At 41.4% G+C, this 26,638-nt stretch overlaps 2 protein-coding genes across 8 annotated transcripts in view; one reads left to right on the top strand and one right to left on the bottom strand.

Annotated features, from left to right (window-relative positions):
• Window positions 1–739, bottom strand: part of acacb (acetyl-CoA carboxylase beta) — a 133,387-nt gene extending 132,648 nt beyond the window's left edge. For 4 of the 5 annotated variants that reach the window (XR_013578235.1, XR_013578236.1, XM_078554432.1 and 1 more), the window contains exon 1: window positions 623–739. Coding sequence is in view for 2 of the 5 variants with exons in the window: in XM_078554432.1 (XP_078410558.1) it covers window positions 623–648 (26 nt within the window). In the remaining 3 variants the exon portion in view is untranslated. Of the gene's footprint in view, window positions 1–292; window positions 464–622 lie in introns of those variants that run through there. The other variant, XM_078554434.1, reaches the window with a different exon arrangement.
• A 15,426-nt stretch (window positions 740–16,165) lies between these two features.
• The window catches only part of ube3b (ubiquitin protein ligase E3B), a 55,442-nt gene continuing 44,969 nt past the window's right edge, over window positions 16,166–26,638 (top strand). The window contains exons 1-6 of one of the 3 annotated variants that reach the window (XM_078554430.1): window positions 16,166–16,277; window positions 17,903–18,098; window positions 19,278–19,446; window positions 24,095–24,215; window positions 25,246–25,305; window positions 26,000–26,104. In XM_078554430.1, the coding sequence (XP_078410556.1) occupies window positions 19,286–19,446; window positions 24,095–24,215; window positions 25,246–25,305; window positions 26,000–26,104 (447 nt within the window). In that variant the 5' untranslated portion in view covers window positions 16,166–16,277; window positions 17,903–18,098; window positions 19,278–19,285. Of the gene's footprint in view, window positions 16,396–17,902; window positions 18,099–19,277; window positions 19,447–24,094; window positions 24,216–25,245; window positions 25,306–25,999; window positions 26,105–26,638 lie in introns of those variants that run through there. The other 2 variants (XM_078554429.1, XM_078554431.1) reach the window with 2 other exon arrangements.

The following is a 26,638-nucleotide window of genomic DNA, read 5'->3' as shown; positions in this document are numbered from 1 at the left end:
GATGCCTTTTGTTTCACTTTTTAAATCTTTGGCCACATTAACCTTCAACAGACATCATTCAAAGACATTAACAAGAATATATTTAGCAAAGAGGCTTACATATTAAGGAATCAGTTTAAAATGAAAGGATCAGTTTAGAACAAAGTATGGAGCCACATGAAACAATGTTTACAATGTTGTAAACTGGCAACTGTCCAGCTTCGTCCATAAGAATCACTCAGAAAAATACATGCTTTGTACAGAAAGTAGGCGAGAGTGATCTTTTGTGCTTGTTGAAAAAAAACTCACTCACCTCCTCAGATGTAGAAATCACGTAGAAGGTGGATCGTTTTTCCCTGTTATGGAAGAATTCAAGCTTACATTCCTGTAATCAGTGAAATCCTTGGACTAAGCTTCATTAGTTCCCACCACCCCCAACACCAAGTCCAAAGGGCAGCTACGGTAGTAGAACAACATACTGACTTTTAACTTGCCACCTCCCCCCACCACCCCCCCTCCCCCCACACTGCACACCCCCCCCACCTCCGTCACCTCCCCTCCCCCATCTTGTACAACCTCTTTCATGAACTCAGCAAAGACAACTGCTGCAACTAGCTTTACAAGTTACAGTATCCAAACTCACTCAGGCAGAGGCAGGTTTAAAAACATATACACAGGACTTTGTTGGCTCTTGCTGGGTGAAGCAATTTCCTTCAACTTCCTTCTGCTAACATATCTTGAATCCCTAACTATTAAACAGGGCCTCTTACTACTTCAGGAAAGGAAGCTTTAAGCAAATCACGTTGAAGAGAAAAACAAAGTTTAAGCCAGCTGCAGTAACCTGATTCCTTCCCACTGTTGCCAAATTTAACTTCACGTGATTTACAGCAGTTATCAGTTAAATAACAACAAGATTGCGATAAAACAAGGACACAGCTACACTTGAAGATGGGCCCAATGTTCAAGAGGAATTTCCTGTGTCACCAAGCACCTTAAGGAATCATACTTTACAGTTCTGTTGAAGGGTCATGAGGACTCAAAACGTTAACTCTTTTCTTCTCTGCCGATGCTGCCAGACCTGCTGAGTTTTTCCAGGTAATTCTGTTTTTGTTTTGGATTTCCAGCATCCGCAGTTTTTTGTTTTTATACTTTACGGATATTGTTCCAGACACCACTATCACCACCCGTGGATTTATCCTGTCGGACTGGCAGGACAGGCCTAGCAGAGGTGGTGGCACAGTGGTATGGTCGGCAGGGAGTTGCCCTGGGAGCCCTCAACATTGACTCCAGGCCCTTTGAAGTCTCATGGCATCAGGTCAAACATGGACAAGGAAACCTCCTGCTGATTACCATGTACCGCCCTCCCTCAGCTGATGAATCAGTACTCCTCCATGTTGAACACCACCTGCAGGAAGCACTGAGGATGGCAAATGTGCAGAATGTACTCTGGGTGGGGGTCTTCAATGTCCATCACCAAGAGCCACTACTGACCAAGCTTGCTGAGTCCTAAATGACATAGCTGCTAGACTGAGCCTGTGTCAGTGGTGAGGGAACCAACAAGAGGGAAAAACATACTTGACCTCATCCTCACCAACCTGCCTGCCACAGGTGCATCTGTCCTTGACAGTATTGGTAGGAGTGACCACCGCACAGTCGTTGTGGAGACAAAGTCCCACATTGAGAATACACTCCATTGTGTTGTGTGGCACTACCACTGTGCTAAATGGGATAGATTTCAAACAGATCTAGCAACTCAAGACTGGGCATCCATGAGGTGCTGTTGGCCATCAGCTGCAGAAGAATTGTACTTGAACACAATCTGTAACCTCATGGCCCGGTATATCCCCCACTCTACCATTACCATCAAGCCAGGGGATCAACCCTGGTTCAATGAAGAATGCAGGAAAGCATGCCAGAAGCAGCACCAGGCATACCTAAAAATGAAGTGTCAACCTGGTGAAGCTATGACACAGGACTACTTGCATGCCAAACAGCATAAGCAGCAAGTGATAGACAGGCTAAGCGATCCCACAACCAATGGATCAGATCTAAGCTCTGCACTCCTGCCACATCCAGTCATGAATGGATGTGGACAATTAAATAACTCACTGGAGGAGAAGGCTCCACATTTATCCCCATCCTCAATGATGGAGGAGCCCAGCACATCAGTGCAAAAGAAAAGGCTGGAGCATTTGCTACAATTTTCAGCCAGAGGTGCTGAGTGATGGTCCATCTCGGCCTCCTCTGGGAGGTCCCCAGCATCACAGATGCCAGTCTTCAGCCAATTAGATTCACTCCGCGTGTTATCAAGAAATGGCTGAAGGCACTGGATACTGCAAAGGCTTTGGGCCCTGACAATATTCCAGCAATAGTACTGAAGTCTTGTGCTCCAGAACTTGCTGTGCCCCTAGCCAAGCTGTTCCAGTACAGCTACAACACTGGCATCCACCCGGCTATATGGAAAGTTGCCCAGATATGTCCCGTATACAAAAAGCAGGACAAAACCAACCGAGCCAATTACTGCCCCATCAGTCTACTCTCGATCATCAGTAAAGTAATGGAAGGGGTCTTAAATAATGCTATCAAGCAGCACTTGCTTAGCAATAACCTATTCACTGATGCCTGGTTTGGGTTCCACCAGGGCCACTCAGCTCCTGGCCTCATTACAGCCTTGGTTCGAACATGGACAAAAGAACTGAACTCCCGAGGTGAGGTGAGAGTGACTGCCCTTGACATCAAGGCAGCATTTAACAGAGTGTGGCATCAAGGAGCCCTAGCAAAGCTGGAGTCAATGGGAATCAGGGGGAAAATTCTCCACTGGTTGGAGTCATACCTAGCACAAAGAAAGATGGTTTTTGGAGGTCAGTTTCTCAGGGTTGTGTCCTCAGTCCAACCATCTTCAGCTGCTTCAGCAATGACCTTCCTTCCATCATAAGGTCAGAAGTGGGGATGTTTGCATAGTGTTCAGCACCATTCGTGACTCCTCAGATACTTAAGTAGTCCAAGTTCAAATGCAGCAAGACCTGGACAAGATCCATGCTTGGGCTGACAAGCAGCAAGTAACATTTGCACCACACAAGTGCCAGGCAATGACCATCTCCAACAAGAGAGTATCCAACCATCGCACTTTGATGTTCAATGGCATTACCATCACTGAACAACATCCTGGGGGTTACCATTTACCAGAAACTGATCTGGACTAGCCATATAAATACTGTGGCTACAAGAGCAGGTCAGAGGCTAGGAATCGTGCAACGAGTAACTCACTTCCTCACTCCCCAAAGCCTGTTCACCATCTACATGGCACAAGTCAGGAGTGTGATGGAATACTCCTCATTTGCCTGGATGAGTGCAGCTACCACAACACTCAAGAAACTTGACACTGTCCAGGACAAAGCAGCCCACACATAAGACATTGGCTTTTCTATTCCCTATGAGGGAAGGCGATGGCGTAGTGGTATTGTCGCTGGACTAGTAATCTAGAGGCCCAGGGTAATGCTCTGGGGACCTGGATTCAAATAGTGGAATTTGAAAAATCTGGAATTAAAAAAAGTCTAATGTTGACCATGAAGCCATTGTCGATTGTCGCAAAAACCAATCTGGTTCACTAATGCCCTTTCGGGAAGGAAATCTGCTGGTCCGGCCTACATGTGACTCCACTCCAGATCCACAATAATGTGGTTGACTCTTAAATGCCCTCTGAACAAGGGCAATTAGGGATGGGCAATAAATGCTGGCCTAGCCAGTGATACCCACATCCTGTGAATGAATGAAAAAAAACTCTTACAGGATTGAGATATTCAGAGGCCTAATGCCATTCTCCCCTTAATTTTCACCATTTTTCTTTAGACTCTCCCTCATTCCTTCCAGGTGGTTTCGTGAGTAAATGCACCACCTGTTGTGGTACTAAGAGATTCAAACCAGTCGAATCTCACGTTCAATTCCTATCCATGGCAAATTAGCTGATTTCAGCCTGGCTTGCAGTGGAGATGAAGAATTGGTCTTGGTGTCCCCAAGGTTAAAAAAAAATGTCATTAAACAGGATGGTGTGATAGCTGGCCAGTGGCTCCTGCCACTTTGATGTGTGCATCAAATAAGGAAATGGTGTGGTTTGAAAATGAGGTCCCTTACAATGAAAAGGTCTGACAACACAGTATTGAGATTCACACATGAAGAATGAAAACTTCCTTGAGGTACTGAAAAGCTGCGTTACACACGGAACCACATTTTGGCAAAAGTTTTAATTTTCAGCTAATCAACAATGCTACCTTCAGTGACTTATCTAGGCGGTGGGTGAAGGTGACAAACACATTTCCTTATTCTGTGCTTTGGTAAATAATAAGTGTAGTTCATTTGAATCTGTATAAAACAAAATACACAGCATTGGTAGCCACTGTCCTCTATTGATATCACTTGTACCTTGTCAAGCAGACTAGTAGAAATATTTAAAGAGGAAGGATATTTCCTAAACTGCTTCAAAATCCTAAGTGATAGATAGGTAGATAGATATTTGTTCATTGAATCTAAAGTTATTCCTTCTAATCCTGTTTTATGCTTTAGAACTACTCACGGGAAGCAGCTGGAGTAGCAGTCATTTTATATAAAGTTTTCCCTCTCCAATTTAGAAACACTTAAGTAATTTTATTCCTTTATACTACATTAAATTCTTTTATACTACAACTATTAAATTGTGGTGCAAATAATTTTGCCTTTAAGAATCCTAGAGCTTTTTACCTACAGCTGAGACAAATTAACAGTTCTCTAGTATACTAGATCATTAACCATTTGTATACTCAATTAATTGATTCTAAGCAGCAAATAAGGCCATTAATAACAGTGAAAAAAGATACTGATATTTCTTTGCAGAAATCCTCTTCCACAATATAAAGAGAAATAAGATAGCAATGTGTTTTAGTAACCAGCCAGTGATTGAACAGTAAATCGTATCAGCCATCAAAAAGTTACTCTGAAAATGCAAATATAAAATAGTCACTTTTTCCAAAATTGTAAGTTCAATATGGATTTCTAGAGAGCTTCAATACTCATCCTTAAAATGCTGTTCCACATCACTGAAATGATCAAAGGCTAAAATATTGGATCAACAATCTAAAAGGGTAACCAGAAAGTCAATGCTATTGGTCACAGTAATGACAAGAATGTAAGAAATCTTAATGAACAAATAACTTTCCTACTAGGCTTCCATTGCCACTTATATTTGTAAGATTTAGTTAAATAGGGTGTCTTTAGCTCCCCTGATAACTTAGCAAGTGAATGCATTCCAAATTGTTTAAGGTATTTAGATGCATAGGTCAGAGGTTCCATCCTTTGTCTGTACTGAGGCAACAGTGGGAATGTTACATTTTTCTTTTGTGCCCCCTGTAAAAATTTCTGGGTTCCTGCTCATGATCACCATGCAATGATTCCTGCTGGAAAGTGTCATGTTTTTATAATGACATAATACCTTGGACTTATTTACTGTAAAAGACACAAGGCACCAATTTCTCATAGGGGATTGGGTAAACATGTTGTGGGTCTGTTTATTAAGACTAGGCACATGAGAACAGTTATACATAGGTATAAAGCTTGAAGGCATCAGAGCTGTGTGTACGTGCTCGGCTCAAAGCAAAAGTGAAACTAAGACTGGATCACATGACACATTTCCTTTCTAGTGATGTCATGCTGATATCCCTTAAAGGCATATTACAACATCCTCCTTTCTTTTTAAAGATACTACTCCCCCTGCCCCCCCAGTTCCAATACATGTTCATGTTTAGTTACCATTACATAAGTGCCTAGAACTGATGAATCTATGAGTCTCTAAAGTGTAAAGGTAATCTACTGGTAAGCTCAGATCTTGTGATAGTAATCTTGTTGGGAGGTTTCTTTAATTGCTCACAGTGATCTGTGGAATTGTCATTCTTGGACGTTGTTCCTGGTTGCATTTGGGATTTTGTCCAAGATGCAGTAGGACTGTACGTGGTTGAGGAGCTAGAATGGATCGGATTTGTCCTCAGTTATGCCTCACCGTTGCACCTTTGTGTGTAATGACTTCATAGGACATTGTCACCTTGGCTGGTTGCCACGTATCTTCTGTGCAACTTGTTGTCCCAACTGTAAACTTGGTAATTTTGTACCTGCATTTTTATCGTGCACATTGGCCATCTTCTCTTGCAGTTTTAAAAGTTGCTCTGCAATTTCTGAGAGAGTAAAATGGGAAAGAGTAAGTAAATTGGTATACACTGGTCTGCCAAACTTGAGTTCTGCTGGTGATGGAATAGTTGCATTTAAAGGTGTCGTTCTCAGATGTAACATTACAAATGTGTAGATCTTGCTTGGTCTGTCTACATTTGAAAATTAGGGATTTCACCGTGCAAATCATTTGTTCAGCTAGGCTGTTAGATCTAGGGTAATGAGTAGAAGGAATAGTGTGATTGACGTTCCACTTCTCATACATATCCTGAAATTGCGTACAAATAAATTGTGGACCGTTATCTATAACAATCTTCTAGGCACACAAAATAAATTGAAAATAGCACTAAGAGTGTGTGTGACAGTTGTGCTTGAAGTATTGTACAATTGTCAAATGATGGGGTACTTTTGTAAAGTAGTCAATGACGATGATGAAGTCAAGGCCACGGACATGAAAGAGGTCGGATGCAATTTTGGACCAAGGATGGGGAGGAACTTCATGTGGAATCAATGGCACTTTGTGCTGACTTGGCATATGCTCTTGACATGCCTCGCACCTCTTGACTATGACTTCGATGTCATTGTTCATACCTGGTCAACTGACTGTGTCTCTCTTCTGAGCCTTCTCATCTAATCTATGCCCCTGTGTGAGTGATGAAATTGTTGAAGTTTGTCAAGTTGCAAAGATTCTGATATAATGACCTGCTTGCCTTTAGAAATGACTCTCTGGGGGATGCCTAGCTCGTCCTGATAGGGGTAAAATGGTTTTGCATGTTTGTGGACATGCTGAATTGAATCAGGCCATCCTTCGATGATGGATTTCCACAGTTTCTGTAGTGTAAAATCTTTGGCCATTTCTTCTTGTAGCTGCTGGCATTTCTGTTGCACAAAATGTACCAGATCAATTTGGAGAACAGCTTCAAGTTTGATGTCAATGAAGTCAACTTGTAGATTTAAGGATATATCTTCTGTTTTTGCTGGGTTAGGAAATTTGCTAAATGTATCCAATGTGATAATCAAGTTACCTGGCTTATACCTAATCTCACAGTTGTAACCTTGAATCTTTATCAAGAGACATTGCAGTATTGGTGGTGCACTGGTCAATGAATTTCGCCAAAACATCTCCAGTGCTTTGTGGTTGGTATCTACCACAAATCTTTTGCCAAAGAGATAAGCATTAAAATGCATGATTTGAAACACTAAAGCTAATGTTCAACTCTTGATATTGGAGTAGTTGGAATGCGTTATGGACAGAGATTTTGAAGCAAATGCAATCTGTTTGCCTTTTTGTGGTATGCATGCTCCCAGACCTTTCTGTGAGGCATCTATCTCCAGGATAGTTGTCTCCCTAGGATCGTAAAATTGCAATGTTGATACTTTTGATAATAACTGTTCTAGTGCTTCAAAGAGATATTGCTGGTCTTTGTGCCACAGGAAAGTCATATCCTTTCTCAACAATTTCCTTAGTGGTGAAGATTTTTGAGTGAAATTGGGAATGTACGGAGACAAAAAATTAAAGAGACCTCAATATCTTCGAAGATTGTCCTCATCTTGAGGAGTTGGCATGGCCTTAGTATCCTCTATTTTACTTGGATCGGGACATATGCCAGCACTCGAATAAATGGAACCAAAGGAATTGATCTGCTTCACATTGATGTTGTATTTCAGACTGTTGAATGCCAATCCTTCATTACGTGCCACTTACCTCAATAATTGCAGATTATGGTCATGTTCTTGCTTTGTTCTTCCCACAACAGCTATGTCACCTGTTATACAGATGCATCCTCCAGCAGTCCATGTAATGTGGTCCATGTGAGCCTGAAAGAGATCCTGGCTAACATATAACCTGAAAGGAAGTTGTTGAAGACAGTATTGTCTAAATGGGGTACAAAATGTAGAAAAAGGGAAATGGAAAATATATATTTTTGAAAGGTTTCTCATTCATCTGATCAGAGTAGAATATATTTATTTCAATCGGTCATCTAGTTTGTTGACATCTTTAACAGCAAGCATTTTCTTAAAGTGCTCAGCACATGAAAGGATATTTTGGCTTTTGTAATATGCCTTTCAGGGATAGCAGCATGCCATCACTAGAAGGGAAGTGTGTCATGTGATCCATCTCAGTTTCACTTTGGCCTGTGAGCAGAACACAGTACATACAGCTCTGCTGCTGATGTCTTCAAGCTTTCTATCCATGTATATCAGTTCTCATGTACCCAGTTTAAATAAGTGAACCCTCAATGTGTTTACCCAATCCCTTATGAGTGATTGGTGCCTTTATATCATTATAAAAACATGACAAAGACAACCTTGCTAATCTACCAAATGGCACAGAAAACTACATCCAGAAGAATCAGAAATATTCAATGCAACTGAAATGATTTTATCACTGGAAATGTTCATGTGCTTAATCTATAAATAAACAGGAAAACCTAACCATATTATTCTGGCAGTTGATACTTGCTATGATATTGGAGCTCAGCACAGCCTCCCTCAATTTGTCTTCAGCTGTCCCTGCACTGAGAAGAGGTGGGTGGAAAGAAACATTGGAAATGTGCCTTAACTGGTAAAATTCTGAATGGAGAACAAGAATGGGAGATTTGGAATAATGATTACAGAAAAAGAAAAACTATAAAAAAGGCACACTTGATTTTGGATTTTATACATAAAGTCACTGAGTAGAAATGTGAGAAAGTAAGTAATCTATACACAATATTGGTTAAGCTACAGATATTTTTGCACACGTTGAATCAATGAAAAGGTGCCACATAGATTTAGCAGGCATGATAACAGGATGAGACAATACAGTTAATATGAAAGATCTTAAAAAATTGCAGTTGTATTCATCAGACTAGGGAAAGTTAAGGACAGAACTAACGAGTGTTTAAAACATTAGCAAGTTTGAAAGTGTAAAAGAGTGAAAGGTTACTTCCATTGGTCGCTGAATCGACAGCAAGGAGGTATAAGCTCAGAATTAGTATTAAAAGCATAAAGAGGCAGCTCAGAAGGATTTATTTTTCAGCAAAGGTTATTAGTATATGGATTTTTCCCCCATAATTATCATTGAAGCTGAGTAAGCTGCAACATGAGAGAATTAGATAACAGAAAGATAAATTAGAACTGATAGCTCCAGTGGGAAAATTACCACCAGCCCAAACACAATGGGTTGATTGTTCTCTATCTGTACTGAAATTTCCATGATTTGTTGTAGGATTACTTCAACAATGGTAGGCAATCATTTCTACTTCAAAAAACACTTGAGTACTAAAGTTTACATTTATCAAATGGCTGAGATTGAGTTAAAGCTTTCAAATCGGGATTCAATCTAGATTATGGCCAAGGCTTTTACTCCTCCCTCCCATTTTCAACTTCAGAATCAATTAGAAATAGAATGTGGGTTCATTAGTTTATGCCAGTGAATTGCACAGATCAGGGGGCACAGACATGGCTGCCACAGTGGGAGAACCAGGAGGCCAGTCTGTGGGGAAAAATAAATTTCGGAGGAAAATGAATCATTTCAGTAATGGTGCCCTTGCAAAACTGTGCTTTGAAAGTGCTTGTCTCTTTGAGCCTCTGAACATCGGAGTTTAATAGGTGGTCTCATGTATCCATTGCTCGAGGATGACAGAAAACAATGGATGCTGCATCTCTCTCACTTCCATGTATTTACTATTCATCCATCTACATGTATTATGAGTGCTTTTTGTCCCAAAGGGTCTGGCTATTCAAACAGCAGGAAGATTGCGCACCCTCAGTTGCTTTCTGTCTTCACGTGCCCTATGTATATTAAATATACAAGGGGAATGTCTAGGCTGATGTCTCTAAATGCACATTTTTGGTTTGTGATGTTATATGAACATATTGACTGGATTACAGCCTTGAAATTTGCTCACTCCATCTACTAGATTCACTGTAGCAACTCGCAAGGCTCTCTCGACAGCACCTTCTAAACCCCGATCTCCATCAAGTCACACACCATCCTGACTTGGAACTATATCGCCATTCCTTCATTGTTGCTGGGTGAAAATCCTGGAATTCCCTCCCTAACAGCACTGTGGGTCTACCTAAAGCACGTGAAATGCAGCAGTTCAAGAAGAAAGCTCACCACTTTCTCGAGGGCATTTAGGGATAGGCAATAAATACTGACCTTGCCAGTGACCCCACATTTCATGAATGAATAAAGCACCTTCATCATCATATATTTCAAAAGGATTCTGTCATTTAAGAAAAAGTGTTAGCCAAATCTTTGTCAATTTTTTAATGATCAATTCAGTAAGATAAAGGTGTATCAAAGCTATATCAAGGGATATAGGCAATAAATGCTGGCCTAGCCAGTGATGCCCACAACCCGCAAAAGAACTTGTAAAAATCGTATCATTTTATTTCTTTTGTGTGGCATTATTATGGAAAGAAAGACACAAAAATCCTCTCAATCTCCAAGCAAATGAAGATTTGGCAAACCCTTTACATTCCTTAACTGCAGGTACAGTACAAGATTGTGTGTAGGTTTTTCATTTAGTAATTTAACTGAGATGCCAGAAAAAGTGAGATGCAATGTGTTATAGTTTGGCTAAATGTAGGATTCCACTAATGCCGGTGTCCACACAATGAGTTGGTATCTCTATTGAGAGATGAAACAATCAAAGGGAAGTGACTCAAAGCTGCTCTGGAATGTCTCCAAGTGGAAGATTGAGAGCAGAATTTTTGCAACCTCAGTTTAGGTATGGCACATCTACCCTTGGGAAAGAGATTGGAAATCCAAGGATGGCGATGTGTGCAATGTCTTTTTCAATAGGTTTTAGTGCTAGTATTCTAGCTTTTTCTGTTCAACAGTATGCCTCAGTGCACTCTAGCAGCTTATATACTGCAAACAGCTGTCTGTGGCTTATTAAATTTACCAAAACTCACAAGGGTATACAACATAACATCTAGAACTGGTTTACAGAGTACTGACTACAATTCAGACGCAGTGAACTAGAGCACCATTATGCAATCACTGGCCAATCAGTGCTTCATTTTAATGGCCATTCTTGTGCACAGTAAAGGACACTTGGTGGTTAGTGTACAAAAGAGGGTGAAAATTACAGTACATTTATCTATTTTTTACTGAAATGTATTATTTATTATTTATGCTTTTTTTCCCAACTGACATGCAGATGAGTCTTGTTGGAAAACATTTTGGGCCAGAATTGACCCATATAGTTTGCAACATGATGAAATTCCAGCAGGAACAAGGCAGCTCCAATGGTGGCAAAATAGTTAGAGGAATTGTTCCTTCTGGAAAACTGCCCAACTACTGCTGCACCACTCCCTCTAATGAGAATACTGTACCCATCTCATTCATCTTTGAAGGATCATGCTGTGCACAAAATGGCTGGTACATTTGCGTGCATTAATTCAGTCACTGCACTTCAAAATAATTCATCAAACATTAAGTATTCTGAGAAGTTTCTGAAAGACTTCATGATAGGTTATATGAAAAAACGTTTTCTTTCTAATACTCAGGTAGATAAACTCTACAATTCAGGGGGTGGGGAGGGGGAAGCTTTAAATAAAAGATGTAGAACACAGAGCTGGTACTTTTGCTATAATGTGTGCACATAAACTATATTTGTAATTAATTCTGGCAATTTATACATTAGAGAAAATTATTGGATTTTGACCTCTAGACTTCTGATCAATACAACCAGACAAATAACTCATGGGTACTGTATTCAATTCAACAACTCTTTATGGAGGTAATAAATTCTTCCCCAGTCGCCAGTTATTAGTTATTTCAGGTTCTTGCAGATTCCTATCAAGCAGGGCAAAGCTTCGTTCAAGTTATTCCTGATAGTTAACCACTAGCCAAACCATAGAGAGATAAATTAGAAACATTATTCTCTGAAGAAGCGTCATATGGACTCGAAAACGTTAACTCTGCTTCTGTCTCCACGGATGTTGCCAGTCCTGCTGAGCTTTCCCAGCATTTTCTGCTTTTGTTTTATATTAGAAACCCTATTGCCTGACTTTGCCCCGGATCCACCACTACAATAACAGGAGTATAACAATGAATTCCTTTGTTATTTGGATCTCTGTATCTTAAGCACATCTGCTTCTTTAGTTTCTCAAAGACAGGCTGAGCTAACAGCAGGCAAGATGTTTGGTTCGGGTCATAAGCTGCTTTATTCCATAGCAGATAAAACCTAGAGAATGTGAAATGTGATGAACATTTCTTGGCACAATCATTTCAATTGCTCTTTGTACGATTGGAAAAATTAAGAGTACTTGTATGTTAGTCCACTTTGGTGGGGTCCTTAATTAATGTCAAAATACAAACACTCCCTCACCAAGGCAGAGGTCATCCATTTCGAGCCTTCTGCTATCTGATTGACTCCAGGCTTCCCTGTTTATTTTTAAAAGAGCCTCCCTTCAAAGACTCACAAAGTTTAAAGAAATTTGTCAACACCAATGTGCTAGATGTCTCCTGAATAACTTGCCATTGCCAACAAATAGGTCACTTTATGGGATCTGCTCATCCCATATTAAATGTAGTCATATTAGCCCAGATCTTCCGATCAGGATTGGAAACTCTATTTCCGACCCTAATCAGACAAAAAAATGCACACTTAGATTCTACCGATATTTCAGGGCAGTCATCTGATGGAGGATCCTTCACACCCAACCTGGTGCAGCAAACTTCATAGGGAGCAGTGCAGAGAATCTGCACAGAAACCATGGCCCCTTTTTACAGCACTAATCGAGTTTTCTGGTAGGTGAAGAATTTAAATATCCCAGAGCTGCTTTGAAAACAGCTATGGAGAGAAGGTAAGTGTGTACGGTAAGTGGGTAAGGTAGCAGATAGGCAGGAGAGTGAGTGGGTTGGGTGAGTCGGGCCGGTTTGGGGACTAGGCAGGTTGGGTCGGGAGAGTCGCGTAGTAGGGGCTAGTCAGGTTGGGTAGGGGTTTGTCGGGTGGGGTCGGGGCGGTATTGAGGGAGTCAGGGAAGTAGTCCAGGGGCTCAGTGGGTGATTGGGTGTTTAGTTACATAGTTACCCAGGTGTTAGACCAGGAATTTCCCTGTCTAACATTTCCTGGGTAACTACCCAGGTTAGTAAGTTGGAACTATCTGATGCCTCCAACTTTAACTCAGTTGGGGACTTTTTTGGAGGGTCCAGGGAGCAGGGGAATTGTCCAAGAGAAATTCAAATTTCCTGGGAAATTTCTATGAAGTCCTTGTGTTGGGATTTCTGCGGGGGTCCCATGGTGCACCTTCAGGAGACCAGAAGATTTGGGCCATTTTAAAATACACTGGTTTGGCCTCAGCTGGAGTACTGTGTCCAGTTCTGGACCTGGCACTTTAAGAAGTGAAGGCTTTAGAGAAGGCACAGAAAAGATTTCCTAGAATGGCTCCAGAAATGAGGGATGTCAATTACTTGGATAGATTGTGAAAGCTTGGTTGTTCTCCTTAGATAAGAAAAGATTCAGAGGAGATTTTATAGAGTTCAAAATCGTGAGGGGTCTAGACAGAGTAGGTAGAGAGAAACTGTTCCCACTGGTGGAAGGGTCAAGAACCAGTGGATACTGATTTAAGGTGAAAGGTGATAAAAACTTTTTTATGCAGTAAATGGCTAGGATCTAGAATGTACTGCCTGAAAGTGTGCTGGCACCACATTCAATCATCAAAAGGGAATTGGATAAGCATCTGAAGCAAAAAAAATTGCAAGACAGGAAAGGATGGGGTGGTAGTGGGGTGAGGTGGGGTGGTGGTGTTAGGAGGTGGGGTGGGGTGAGGGTTGTGGGAGTAGCCAAGTTGCTCTTGCAGAGAGCTGGTACTGAATGATGGGCTGAATATCCTCCTTCTGTCCTGTAAGCATTCTATGATTAAATCAACAACTTGTATTAATACAGCATCTTCAATGTAGTAAAAGGTCTCATACTTCACAGGAGCATTAACAAAATCTGACTCTCAGCCAAATAAAGAGATATTTGAGCAGATGATTAAAAGCTTGGTCAAAGAGGTAGGTTTTAAGGAGCATCTTAAAGGAAGGAACAAGAGGTAGAGAGGCAGAGATGTTCTTGGGTGGGGTGGAGGGGCTGGTTCCAGAGTTTAGGGCCTCATCAGCTACAGGCACAGCCACCATTAGCAATTAAAATCACGGATGCGCAAGAAGCCAGAAGTAGAAGAGGGCATGGAGTGTTGTAAGGTTGGCGGACTGTACAGAGATAGGTAGGAATGAGGCCATGGAGAGATTTCAAACAAGGATATTAATTATAAAATTGAGATATTGCTCAGCTGGGAGTCAACACTTACTTTCTCCAGTCATGGCCAAACAGCAACTAAAGCGCCACATTCTGTTTGCTTTTTTATTGGTGAATTAAATGAAGGTCTTTAGCTTTTTGGTCAAGCCACATTAAATTTCACATCCAGTCATGTCACCAATGCACAAGGGAAACAACCAAGTCAAGGAATAGAAAAAAGAAAAGACTTGTATTTATATAGCGCTTTTCATGACTGCTGAACATCTCAAAATACTTTACAGCCGACAAAACGCTTTTGAAGTGTAGTCACTGTTGTAATGTAGAAAAGGCGGCAGCCAATTTGTGTGCAGCAAGGTCCCACAAACAGCAATGTGATAATCTGTTTTTGTTTGTGCTGCTGATTGAGGGATAACTATTGACCAGGACACTGGTGATAACTCCCCTGTTCTAACAGATTCAGAGAAAAGCTACCATGTTGATCTTTAGAAGTATAAACTGAGTAAACAGTAGAAAAACTTCTTAACCTTAGTGGCTGAATAAAAAGTTACTTGCATTAACGCCTTCCACAGCCTCAGAACATCTCAAAGCACATCACAGCCAATGAAGTGCTTTTGATATCCAGTCATTCTCAGTGTAAATTAGGAAATAGAGGACTTAGAAGGGAAAGAAACTGGGACAGAAATGGTTAATATTAAGTGCTGTTTCAATGTAGGATGGGGAGGGGTTTGGGATGGTGGGTAAACAGGTGCAAATTGATAAAAGATAGTATAGAATTTATGTCATGTGGTACATCTTCATACAAAAACAGATTAATACCTGGAATAGCCTTCCCTGTGGGGCATTGAGGATCCTTCAAGAAGCAGTTAAATGTAGGGTTGCCAACTGTGATTAAGTGTGTTCCCGGAGGTTCCATCAGATGACTTACCCCACGCTCCAGCCATTAGTTGGCTTACACATCCATCCTCGTGTCATAATGCCTTCTCATGTCATTGGAAAGCAAAAAGACTCATTACCCAACTGGATGATGCTTGACTGATGCTAGCCAAACAGCCTCCCCCCACCATTTTCAAATCGCAGAAAGGTTTAGAGAAAATGACAAAGTAAGCCAAACAACCCCTCCCCCCCTCTTAAACCAACTTATATTTCACCCCTTTCCTATTTTTACTTAGTTCTGTTGAAGGGTCATGAGGACTCGAAATGTCAACTGTGCTCTTCTCCACCAATGCTGCCAGACCTGCTGAGTTTTTCCAGGTATTTCTGTTTCTGTTTTTGTTTTGGATTTCCAGCATCCGAAGTTCTTTGCTTTAATCATTTTTAATGTCCCCATGATTTTTCTCCAGGTTTGTGCACAGCTGTGTCCTGGGGATTGATCTTCAATTCCTGGAGGCTCAAGGCCAATTCTGGAGGGTTAGCAACCCTAGGTGATAAAAGGCTGTTGGAGGTGTGGGGGTGGAATCATATGGAAGCAACAGGTTGATCATGAGATGAACCAACTGTCTCCATCATTTCTGTGAAGTCATGTCATGGTGGAGAAGACAGAATATTCAAACATTAGTTTCATATGTGTTTAACCGAGTCTGTCTTTATTGTTGACTCACTTGTTAGATTCAGGACCTTTATCAAGATGGCGGAGCGTTCCCTGCACCCCCTCCCCCCCCCAATCACGAGATGGCCGACCAATCAAAGCGAGACGGCCTCGTGAGCATGCGCATTCAACGCCGCGTGGAGGGGGCGTGGTTTATTCTCGGCGTCCTTCTGACCCGGAAGCGGTAGCGGGTAGCGGTGATGGGCTTGTTGTTGATGGAGTTGTGTTTGTTACGAGAGGGAAAGAAATATAAAAGGAGAGCAGAGCTGGGAGTAAAGATCTGGGTACTAACCTCTACAAGCTAATACTAGAAAATCACCATCATCGTCATTATTATTATTAGTAATAATAATATGTTAGGTTATGCACATGCCAGAAAGAAGCCCAGGAACACAAAAGGAGGTTTTGGCCTAATTTCTTACTGTTTCGTGTTGTTCGTCAAATTATGTCCTGCTTTCTAATAAGTGGGATTCGTTCGTTATGTAATCATTTTACGTGCTGTGCAGCGAATGTAAGTGTGTTGCTATGTGTACGTATAATTCCTCCAAGTGCTGCTATGACATCGCAGAATGCAGGAAAGTTATTCTTACAAAGGAAAATTCTTACTTGCCATAATGCCTTTCTGACAGCTTGTACTGGTCACTTCCAAAGGCGAGAGCAACCATGCATGTAGCGGGTGTTTACTGGTGCGCCCTTTGTACTATGATGCTCCGGGCAAAAGTTAAACGTTTAAGTTTCATGTGAGATGTGTACAACATGTGCAGACTTAAATAAAGATTGTCATGAAATGTGCAAGGTCATTTGAACAGTAATAGAACCTTGGAGTGCTCTGTCTTGTAGATGAAATGGAGTGGTAGAATTTATTACTGTAATGTATAATTATCTAGTGTAACTCGCAATGAGTTCCTAATGAATGACTGACTATATCCAGGTGCTGTGGGCAACAAAAATGAAGCCTTGAAACAAAATTATAAAACTTTTAAAATGTTTTAGATTTTTTTCATGCACAAACCTGGATTGTATTAAAATAATTTACAGTATTGCTAGAATTTCAGAAAAGTATAATGGTGATTGGCTTAAATCTGTGTTCAACATCTGCCTGTATTATGAGACACAACCAGTAGGATATGATCAATTCAGTCTCTCCAAATGTGTCTGAAAAGTACAGTTTAGGATGTATACAGGAAATAATAATATGTTTGTGATATAAGGGTGCAGATACAGAAATACGGCTTACTTAGAAGCAGGAATGCAGATTTTAAAAGCCATCAAACATTGAATGCAAAAACGAGGTTGTGATGAATTTGCAGGATTTCTGTTAGGAATATGAAATACATTGCTGTAAGTAGCACTTGATGCTAATATAACCATGGTGTTCAAGTGGGAGTTGGTAAACACTTGAAGAAAGATAAAGATTATAGCTAACAGGAAAATAATCTTAGGGTAGTTGCATTGTGTAAAGCTTGCAGTGATGCTGTACAATAGCCAAAATGGCATAAAACAAAAAAATGCTGTAAAAACTCAGCAGGTCTAACAGCATCTATGGGGAGAAAGACACAGTTAATGTTTAGAGTCCGTATGACTCTTTGAAATGTTAACTCTGTCTTTCTCTCCACATGTTGTTAGACCTGCTGAGTTTTTCCAGCATTTTTGTTTTTGTTTCAGATTTCCAGCATCCGCAGTATTTTGCCTTTAGCCAAAACTCATTCTGTACTTAAACTTATATGATCCATCAAACTCGTGTTAGATGTACCGGTTCAGCTTACGTCAGGTAGCTTATTGGGCTTTGAATGTTAGAAATTTAGTAGCCAAATCAGTGTTTTAGTAGCCAGAAGCCACTGTAGATTTTAACCTCATAACTTGTAAATTGTCAATCATCATGGACCTGACATATATTGTTCTTTCTTAGGGGTTTCAATGTGCCCAGTCAAGTAGATAGCAATTTTGCTCTGAGAAGATGGACTTGAAATGATGCAGACTCTTCCTGTTATCAGCGTACAGTACCAGTTCACTCCAGGTCTGTCAGTGTTTGAATGAGTGCCTCATGTCGATGCGTCAGGACTGATGAACTGATTTTCAGCTTTGGACAGCACTACACAGTTCAGGTAAACTGGTACTTTATTGACGTTTTGTCCCTGTTATTCTCTTTTGAATGACTGAGAGTGAAAGGGCCCTGTTTCTATAAATATTGCTGTATGGGCAGTGCCAGAATGAGTGTCCTTTTCAACTTTTGCTGGAAGCCAGGACCGTAAGGACTGAGAACATATGCAGAAACATGGGGCATAAAGAGCAAGTGAAAACTGGCAAGAACAGGGGAATGGATAAGGAAGTTGATCTTAGTATGGGAGGATGTGATGTCTTCAGGGTGGAGCTCGAGCAAGTATTAGAGCCTGGGAAAACCTAAATTTTTTCATAGAACACCTTTTAATCTAAATCATCCCAGGGCGCTTCACAGGAGCATTATAAAGCAAAGTATGACACTGAGCCACAGAATGTGATATTAGGTCAGATGATCAAAAGCTTGGTTGAAAGAGGTAGGTTTTAAGGGGTGTTTTAAAAGAGGAAAGAGAGGTGGAGAGTCTTAGGGGGGTATTCCAGAGTTTGGGTCCCGGGCAATTAAAATTGGAGATGCACAAGAGGCAGAATTAGAGGAGCGTAGATATCTCAGAGGGTTGTGGGGTTGGAATAAGTTTTCAACAGCAATAGGAGTGAGGCAGTGATGGGAGAAGGTATATTGCAGAAGTGGAAATAGACATTCTTAGCGATAGTCAAGGTGTAAAACTTGGGGTCAAATGGGAGACCAAGATGCTGCACCATTGGACACAGCATAAAAGAACTGTTAAAGAAAGGGATAGCATCGGGGGCTAAGATGTGCCATTTTCTGGAAGGAGGAAACAGGACATCTTCTATCCAGTCAATGTTGAATTGAGGAATGTTCTCGTTCATCCAGGACATGTCAGTTAAGTAGTCACTCACAATGGTGGCAGAGAGGCAGAGTTGGTGGTCAGTGTACTGGAAAGCTAACTCCATGCTGACAAATAATATATCTTATAATTTGGACTAAGGTAGGTGTAGCATTGGCTAACCTAATAACAAGCTGGTATTGGATTGGAACCTTTTAAAATAATACGTGTGTGCATTCAAGAGGCAGACAGTGTTAACACTTGGGACTCCAGATCAGCAATGATATCAGAATCTCGTGTTATGCCATTGAGCACTTGCATTTGGCCATGGATAAGAAAAAACATTCTTTAAAAAATCTTCTGTTGTTATCATGTCCACAGGAGCAAGAATGTTTAGCACTGCACAAACTTCCAAAACACAGTTCCTGGTCAAAGCCCGGGCGGCTCGGGAAGAGAGGAAAGGGCAGAAGGAACGTGAGCGTGCAACTATTCAGATTCAAGCACTGGTTAGGAGGTACCTCTGCAGGTGTCGGCTGCTTAGAGAAATCAGGTGAATTATTTTTTGTAAGAAGTTTCCTACAATGTTCAAAAGAATAATAGTGTGGAGAACAATCAGAATTAATAACATTATGTTTTAGAAACAAAACAAAGTCCCAATAAAAGACAAAACAGGCAAGGTCACAGCAACAACTGCTGTAAACTCTATAAAGCCAAAGAATATTCAAGACTAGGAACATTGCACTCATATCTATGGAGACTCTTCTAAACCTTCAGTTCTACATTCCTCATGGAGTTTTCAGGCTTTTAAAAAAAACAGAGATAAAAACAAAAAGCTAAAAGCTACTGCGGATGCTGGAAATCCAAAACAAAAACAGAATTACCTGGAAAAACTCAGCAGGTCTGGCAGCATCGGTGGAGAAGAAAAGAGTTGACGTTTCGAGTCCTCATGACCCTTCGGCAGAACTGAAGTATAGTTAGGAGAGAGGTGAAATATAAGCTGGTCTAAGGTGGGGGGTGGGGGGAGAGAGAAGTTGAGGGTGGGGTGATTGTGGGGACATGCAAGCAGTGATAGGAGCAGATAATCAAAAGATGTCACAGACAAAAGGATCAAAGAGGTGTTGAAGGTGGTGATATTATCTAAGAAAAGTGCTAATTAAGAATGGATGGCAGGATACTCAAGGTACAGCTCTAGTGGGGGTGGGGTGGAAAGACTAACAAGACTGTAAACCTTCCGGGCTGAATATTGAATTCAACAACTTTAGATCTTAAACTCCCCCTCCCCCCATCCCCACCCCGTTTCTTCCCCCTCCCTTTTTTCAATAATTTATATAGATTCTTCTTTTCCCACCTATTTCCATTATTTTTAAATCTACAACTAATACCTTGTTAGTCTTTCCACCCCACCCCCACTAGAGCTGTACCTTGAGTATCCTGCCATCCATTCTTAATTAGCACTTTTCTTAGATAATATCACCACCTTCAACACCTCTTTGATCCTTTTGTCTGTGACATCTTTTGATTATCTGCTCCTATCACTGCTTGCTTGTCCCCACAACCACCCCACCCTCAACTTCTCTCTCTCTCTCTCTCTCTCTCTCTCTCTCCCCCCCCCCCACCACCTTAGACCAGCTTATATTTCACCTCTCTCCTAACTATACTTCAGTTCTGCCGAAGGGTCATGAGGACTCGAAACGTCAACTCTTTTCTTCTCCACCGATGCTGCCAGACCTGCTGAGTTTTTCCAGCATTTCCTATTTTTGTTTCCGATTTCCAGCATCCGCAGTATTTTGCTTTTACCACCATCATCATCCCTGGGCATGTCCTCTCCCACCAGCAGGATGGACCCACCAGAGGTGGTGGCATAGTGGTTTGCGGTCGGGTGGGAGTTGCCCTGGGAGTCCTCAGCGTTGACTCTAGACCTCATGAAGTCTCATGCCACCAAGTCATACATGGGCAAGGAAACCTCATACTGATTACAACCTACTGCCCCCCTCGCCCCTCAGCTGATGAATTAATACTCCTCCATGTTGAACACTAATTGGAAGAAGCGCTGAGGAAGGCAAGGGCGCAGAATATACTCTGAGTGGGGGACTTAATGTCCATCACCAGGAGTGGTTCAGTAGCACCACTACTGATCCGAGTTGGCCAGGTCCTAAAGGACGTAGCTGCTAGACCAGGCTTTTGGCAGGTAGCGAGGGAACCAACAAGAGAGAAAAACCTACTTTATCTCGTCCTCACCAATTTACCTGTTGCGGATGCATCTGTCTGCGACAGCATTGGTAGGAGTGACCACCGCACAGTTCTTGTGGAGACAAAGTCCCATCTTCACATTGTGGATACCCTCCATCGTGTTACATGGAACTATCGCTGTGCCAAATGGGATAGATTTTGAACAGATCTAGCAACTCAAAACTGAACATTCAAGAGACACTGGGCCAGCAGCAGCAGAAGTGTATTCAACCGCAATCTGTAACCTCGTGGCCCGGCATATCCCCATTACCATTAAGCCTGGTTCAATGAAGAGTGCAGGAGGGCATGCCAAGAGCAGCACTAGTCATACCTAAAAATGAGGTCAACCTGGTGAATCTACAACACAGGCCTACTGGAATGTCAAACAGTGGAAGCAACATGGGATAGACAGAGCTAAGAGATCCCACAACCAACGGACCAGATCTAAGCTCTGCAGTCCTGCCACATCCAGTTGTGAATGTTGGTGGACAATTAAACAACTAATGGAGGAAGTGGATCCACAAATAGCTACTTCCTCAATGACGGGGGAGCTGACGGGGCTGAAGCTGTTGCAACATCTTCAGCCGGAAGTGCAGAGTGGATAATCCATCTTGGTTTCCTCCTGAAGTCCCCAACATCACAGATGCTAGTCTTCAGCCAGTTTGATTCACTCCACATTATATCAAGAAGTGGCTGAAGGTACTGGATACTGCAAAAGCTGTTGGCCCTGACAACTTTCTGGCAATAGTACTCAAGACTTGTGCTCCAGAACTAGCCGCACCCCAAGCCAAGCTCTTCAAGTACAATCACAACACTGGTATATGCCTGATAATGTGGAAAATTGCCCAGGTATGTACTGTCCACAAAAAGCAGGACAAATCCAACACAGGCCAATTACCACCCAATCAGTGTACTCTCGACCATCAGCAAAGTGATGGAAGGGGTCATTGTCAGTGCGATCAGGCGGCACTCACTCAGCAATAACCTGCTCACTGGTGCTTTGTTTGGGTTTCACCAGGGCCACTCAGCTCCTGATCTCATTATAGCCATGGTATAAACATGGACGGAAGAGCTGAGCTCCAGAGTTGACTGTCCTTGACATCGAGGCAGCATTCCACTGGTTGGAGTCATACTATCAGAAAGGAAAATGGTTGTTGTTGGAGGTCAGTCATCTCAGTCCCTGGACTTTACTACAAGAGTTCCTCCAGGGCAGTGACCTAGGTCCAACCATCTTCAGCTGCTCCATAAATGACCTTCCCTCCATCATAAAATCAGAAGCGGGGATGTTCGCTGATGATTGCACAATATTCAGCACCATTCGTGACTCCTCAGGTACTGAAAGCAGTCCATGTCCAAATGTAACAAGACCTGGACAATATCCAGCCTTGGGCTGACAAGTGGTAAGTAACATTCACGCCACACAAGTGCTGGATAGTGATCATCTCCAACAAGAGAATCTAACCATCTACCTTTTGACATTCAATACCATTACCATTGCTGAATCCCCCACTATCAACATCCTGGGGGTTGCCATTGACCAGAAGTTGAACTGCACTAGCCATATAAATACTGTGGCTACATGAGCAGGTCTGAGGCTAGGAATTCTGCGGTAAGTAACTCGCCTCCTGAGCTTGTCGACCATCTACAAGGCACAAGGCAAGAGTGGAATACACTCTACTTCCCTGGATCAGTGCAGCTCCAACTTCACGCGAAGTCCAATACTATCCAGGACAAAGCAACCTGCTTGATTAGCACCCCATCCATCACCTTAAATATTTACTACTTCCACCATCAATGCACAGTGGCAGTAGTGTATACTATCTATAAGATATGCTGCAGCAATTCACCAAAGCTCCTTTGACAGCACCTTCCAAACCTAGAAGAACAAGCGCAGTAGATGCATGGAAGCACCACCACCTGCAAGTACCCCTCCATCCTGACTTGGAACGATATAATTGTTCCTTCACTATTTCAGGGTCAAAACCCTGGAACACCCAAGCTGTGGATGTACCTGCATCACATGGACTGTAGCAGTTCAAGAAGGCGACTCACCACCACCTCCTTAAGGGCAATTAGGGTTGGCCAATAAATGCTGGCCTAGCTAGCATACTGTGAACAAATTAAAAAGAAACTAATGGTTTTGTCTGGTTCAATTAAAATCAATTTCCTCACCGTTGGGAGCAATGAGTTAGACATATGGGGAATTTATTTATTTAGAACTTGCATTTAATGTTTTTAAATTACAATTTTCATCTCTATAAATGTTCTAATCATGACTGCTGCTTTGATAGCTGTATAAGTAAAAGCATTGTCCAATGTAGCACAATCCGTACAGACCAGAAGATTTCACGTTTGATCCCTGTATTTGCTGACCTCGACTGGGATGGCTATTATTGGCCCCACTGGTACCACGGGGCCGAGAGAATTGGGCATGGTTCCCAATCTACTATCAAGTAATCCTTGCTGATGAGTGTATGTGTGGGCGTTAGGTAAAAACAGCTTGGCTATGTTGTTCCCATGCTGCTTGGACTAAAAATATGAAAATCATCAGGGGAAATGGACAGTAAAACAGTAAGCTTTTGAAGAGGACCCTGTGGTTATGTCTGCCTCTCAACCTGGATATCTTGAATGATAGGTCTTCAAGGACCATGTGGAATCATAGCACGACCACCTTTCGTAGATGCTGCTTAGTCCAGCAAGGATGTTTCAGTGTCTTAAACTCATTGCCATGCTCTTTTAATATTTTCCCTTTTTTAATTTAACCATTATCTTGTATTTAGATAATTCATCTTATTTCTCCTTTTTTATTCAATCTCAAACCTCGTCAATGTTTAGCTCTATAGGCCTTGACTCTTCACCTAGGCTTCTTAAAACAAAGCCCCTAAGTGTCACCTTTTTGAGAGCCGCTTTGATATTTTCATAAAGAGTACACTTGATTGATTAATTAGGTGATTTTGCATTTATTATAGGATGGAAGTTGATGATTTTTTTGACATCAATGAAGCAAATTCATCAAAAAGAAGCGCACTTGCTATATTTAAAATCACAAGAAAGTTACTCTTTGTGTATCACATGAAAGAAGATAAAGAGGTAAGTGTGGAGGCTGGGGTTAATTCTGTGGCCTTGAGTGGGGAGGGAAAATTCACTAGTTTATGATACTTTGACTGATGTTGATTCTTTTAGAAAATTTACATTGACTGGAGTAAGTAATTAAAGTTGTAAATTAATCTGGTTGTTGGGGTGGGGATGGTCAGATTTCTTGCATTCATGTGTAATCCACCATCCATTTCTAGTATTTCATTTAAAGTTACCCTAAGGAGTGGTAAAAGTGAAGCAAAGGACTCTCAGACCCATGTTTAAACTGGATTGACAATATCACTCCAAGGACAAAGGATGGCTGGTGTGGGGAATAGGAAAAGCGTCACACTGGTGCTGTAGGGATTGCGGTTTTGTGATTGAAGGTAGGGCAGAGAAGAAAGAATTTTGCCCTTCTATTTAAGTCCCAACCAGTCAGACCATCCTTGCTGCTGACACCAAGTATCTGAAATTTTTCCATTCCCCAGAATCAACATCCCACAAGTGCAAAATTCTCATAAAACTTGCATCTCTGGGAACTAATGCATCGTGAGATCACATATGTAGAATTCTTAAGTGGTGTAGAGTTCCGCTAGGCCAGCATGTTGGTGCTGTATGAATTGATAATCAGCAAATGTGACTCCATTGTTCCCCTAGTTGCTGAATTCTTGGTCCTGGCCAGGCCATCCTTCACCATCACCAAGTTAAGAGGACAGGCTTGTGACCACATCCCACAGCCATCAATGCCATAAGTTAACTTGCTGTTGTTAAGACTGAGAGAATGCCTCCTTTACAATATTCAGTGAGCATCAAAACTAACTTCTATTTGACATCTTGTGCCAACAAGCCATTAGAGACTGAGTAGAGATTTTGCCAAAACTGTGGCATAGGCATTCCAAAGTTACTGGATAGGAGATCAATAATTTCAGTTGTGGAAATTGGAAACGCAATTTGTCCATCAGGGCTCAAAATTGTGTGCAAATCCTATCCCTCCTCTCTAGATCTGCATAGGTTCATTAATTAATGAGTTGTTCTATCTTTCCAGAGACTTCAGAAGCTGTGCCGCTGTATCCTTAATAGCATGGAAGTAGAGAATGAGCCCAAGGTTTGTATGTAATAGTATTGGATTTCAAATGTGTTATATATTTCCCATTTCTATGCACCTGTAATGGTTTAGTTGATAAATGTTCTGCCCAATGTGGAATTCAACCATATAGATAAGCAAGGTCACATTCAATTCCTAGTCACATGACATTCCATGGTGTTTTTGGGGATTTTATTCTGTAATGCCATCAACTTGTCCATGAAAACTGAGAACCAGTGGCCTTTGTCATCAGTCTTGTCTCAATTTATTTACCATATTGTATTAGTAAACTACAGGGAAAAATAAACTTGATTGCTCCTACCTGTGCTAATGACAGGTCTGTAATCCATCCCTACTTCACTCCAGTGCTACACAGCATAAATACTCTCTCCAGGCATATTGCAATTCGGGAAGGGCAAAATCTGTATTTGTACCACTAGATGTTTTCACAGGACGTGGACATATGAAAATTTAATATAATCACCGTTGCACTTTACTGTAATTCCATTAACATGAATGTTGAGCAAGATCTGTACAGTGCAGATAACTTGTGCATTTTTATGATTTTTAATATGCTGGTTCTTTTAAAAGTATGATGGGCTCATGTTGTTCTCCCATCAGCATGGCCTTTTTTTATTTTGGAACAGGATTACTAATTTGATTTTTGTTGCCATTTAAGATATATATATATTTTTAAATTAATGGCTATTCACAGGTCTGCTATGTGTCAATGGCACTCTCCAAAGATCTCACCCTGTCATGGATCAAACAAGTTAAAGACCTACTCTGGCTCTGCTGTGAGTTTCTGAAGCTACTTAAGGTAAATTGAAACCTTTGTAAAGTTCCAACTGTGTGTGGAGAGGAGGGGTCTGCAGTCAAAACTGCTAAATTACCCTTTAGGACCATAGAAAAGTTATGGCACAGACTGGGGCATTTCAGCCCATCGTGTGTGTGTCAGCCAAAAAAAGAGAAAAAAAGAAATTAGTTGCTCTTTCAAAAAATAGTTACTGCCTAAGTGTAACCCATAGGATTTCAGTTGACCAGAGTATTTAGTAAGGGCAATTTTCCAACTTTTTCTTTTTATGGCGATCTCTCTGAACTGAACCAGATGTTCCTGTCATTTAAATGCCACTCATGTTCTCACTGAACTTCACATTACTAACCTAGGTTCAGGAAAAAAATTACAGTTAAGCCACTGGTGTGTGATATGCTACTTCTGCAATGCAGTTATTTTACAACTAAAATAAATTAAAATGTCAGCTAAATTAAGATTCGTGTTAATTTTTTATGAATGCAGCAGAGGAGCTGCTTCCTGGAATTTGGTAGAATATGGGGTGGCTCAAAGTCATGTTGC

The sequence above is a fragment of the Cetorhinus maximus genome, chromosome 12 (genome assembly GCF_964194155.1).
Source record: "Cetorhinus maximus chromosome 12, sCetMax3.hap1.1, whole genome shotgun sequence".
Classification (NCBI taxonomy): domain Eukaryota; kingdom Metazoa; phylum Chordata; class Chondrichthyes; order Lamniformes; family Cetorhinidae; genus Cetorhinus; species Cetorhinus maximus.
The sequence above is the reverse complement of the archived record's forward strand: the minus strand, read 5'-3'. Positions and strand labels throughout refer to the sequence as shown.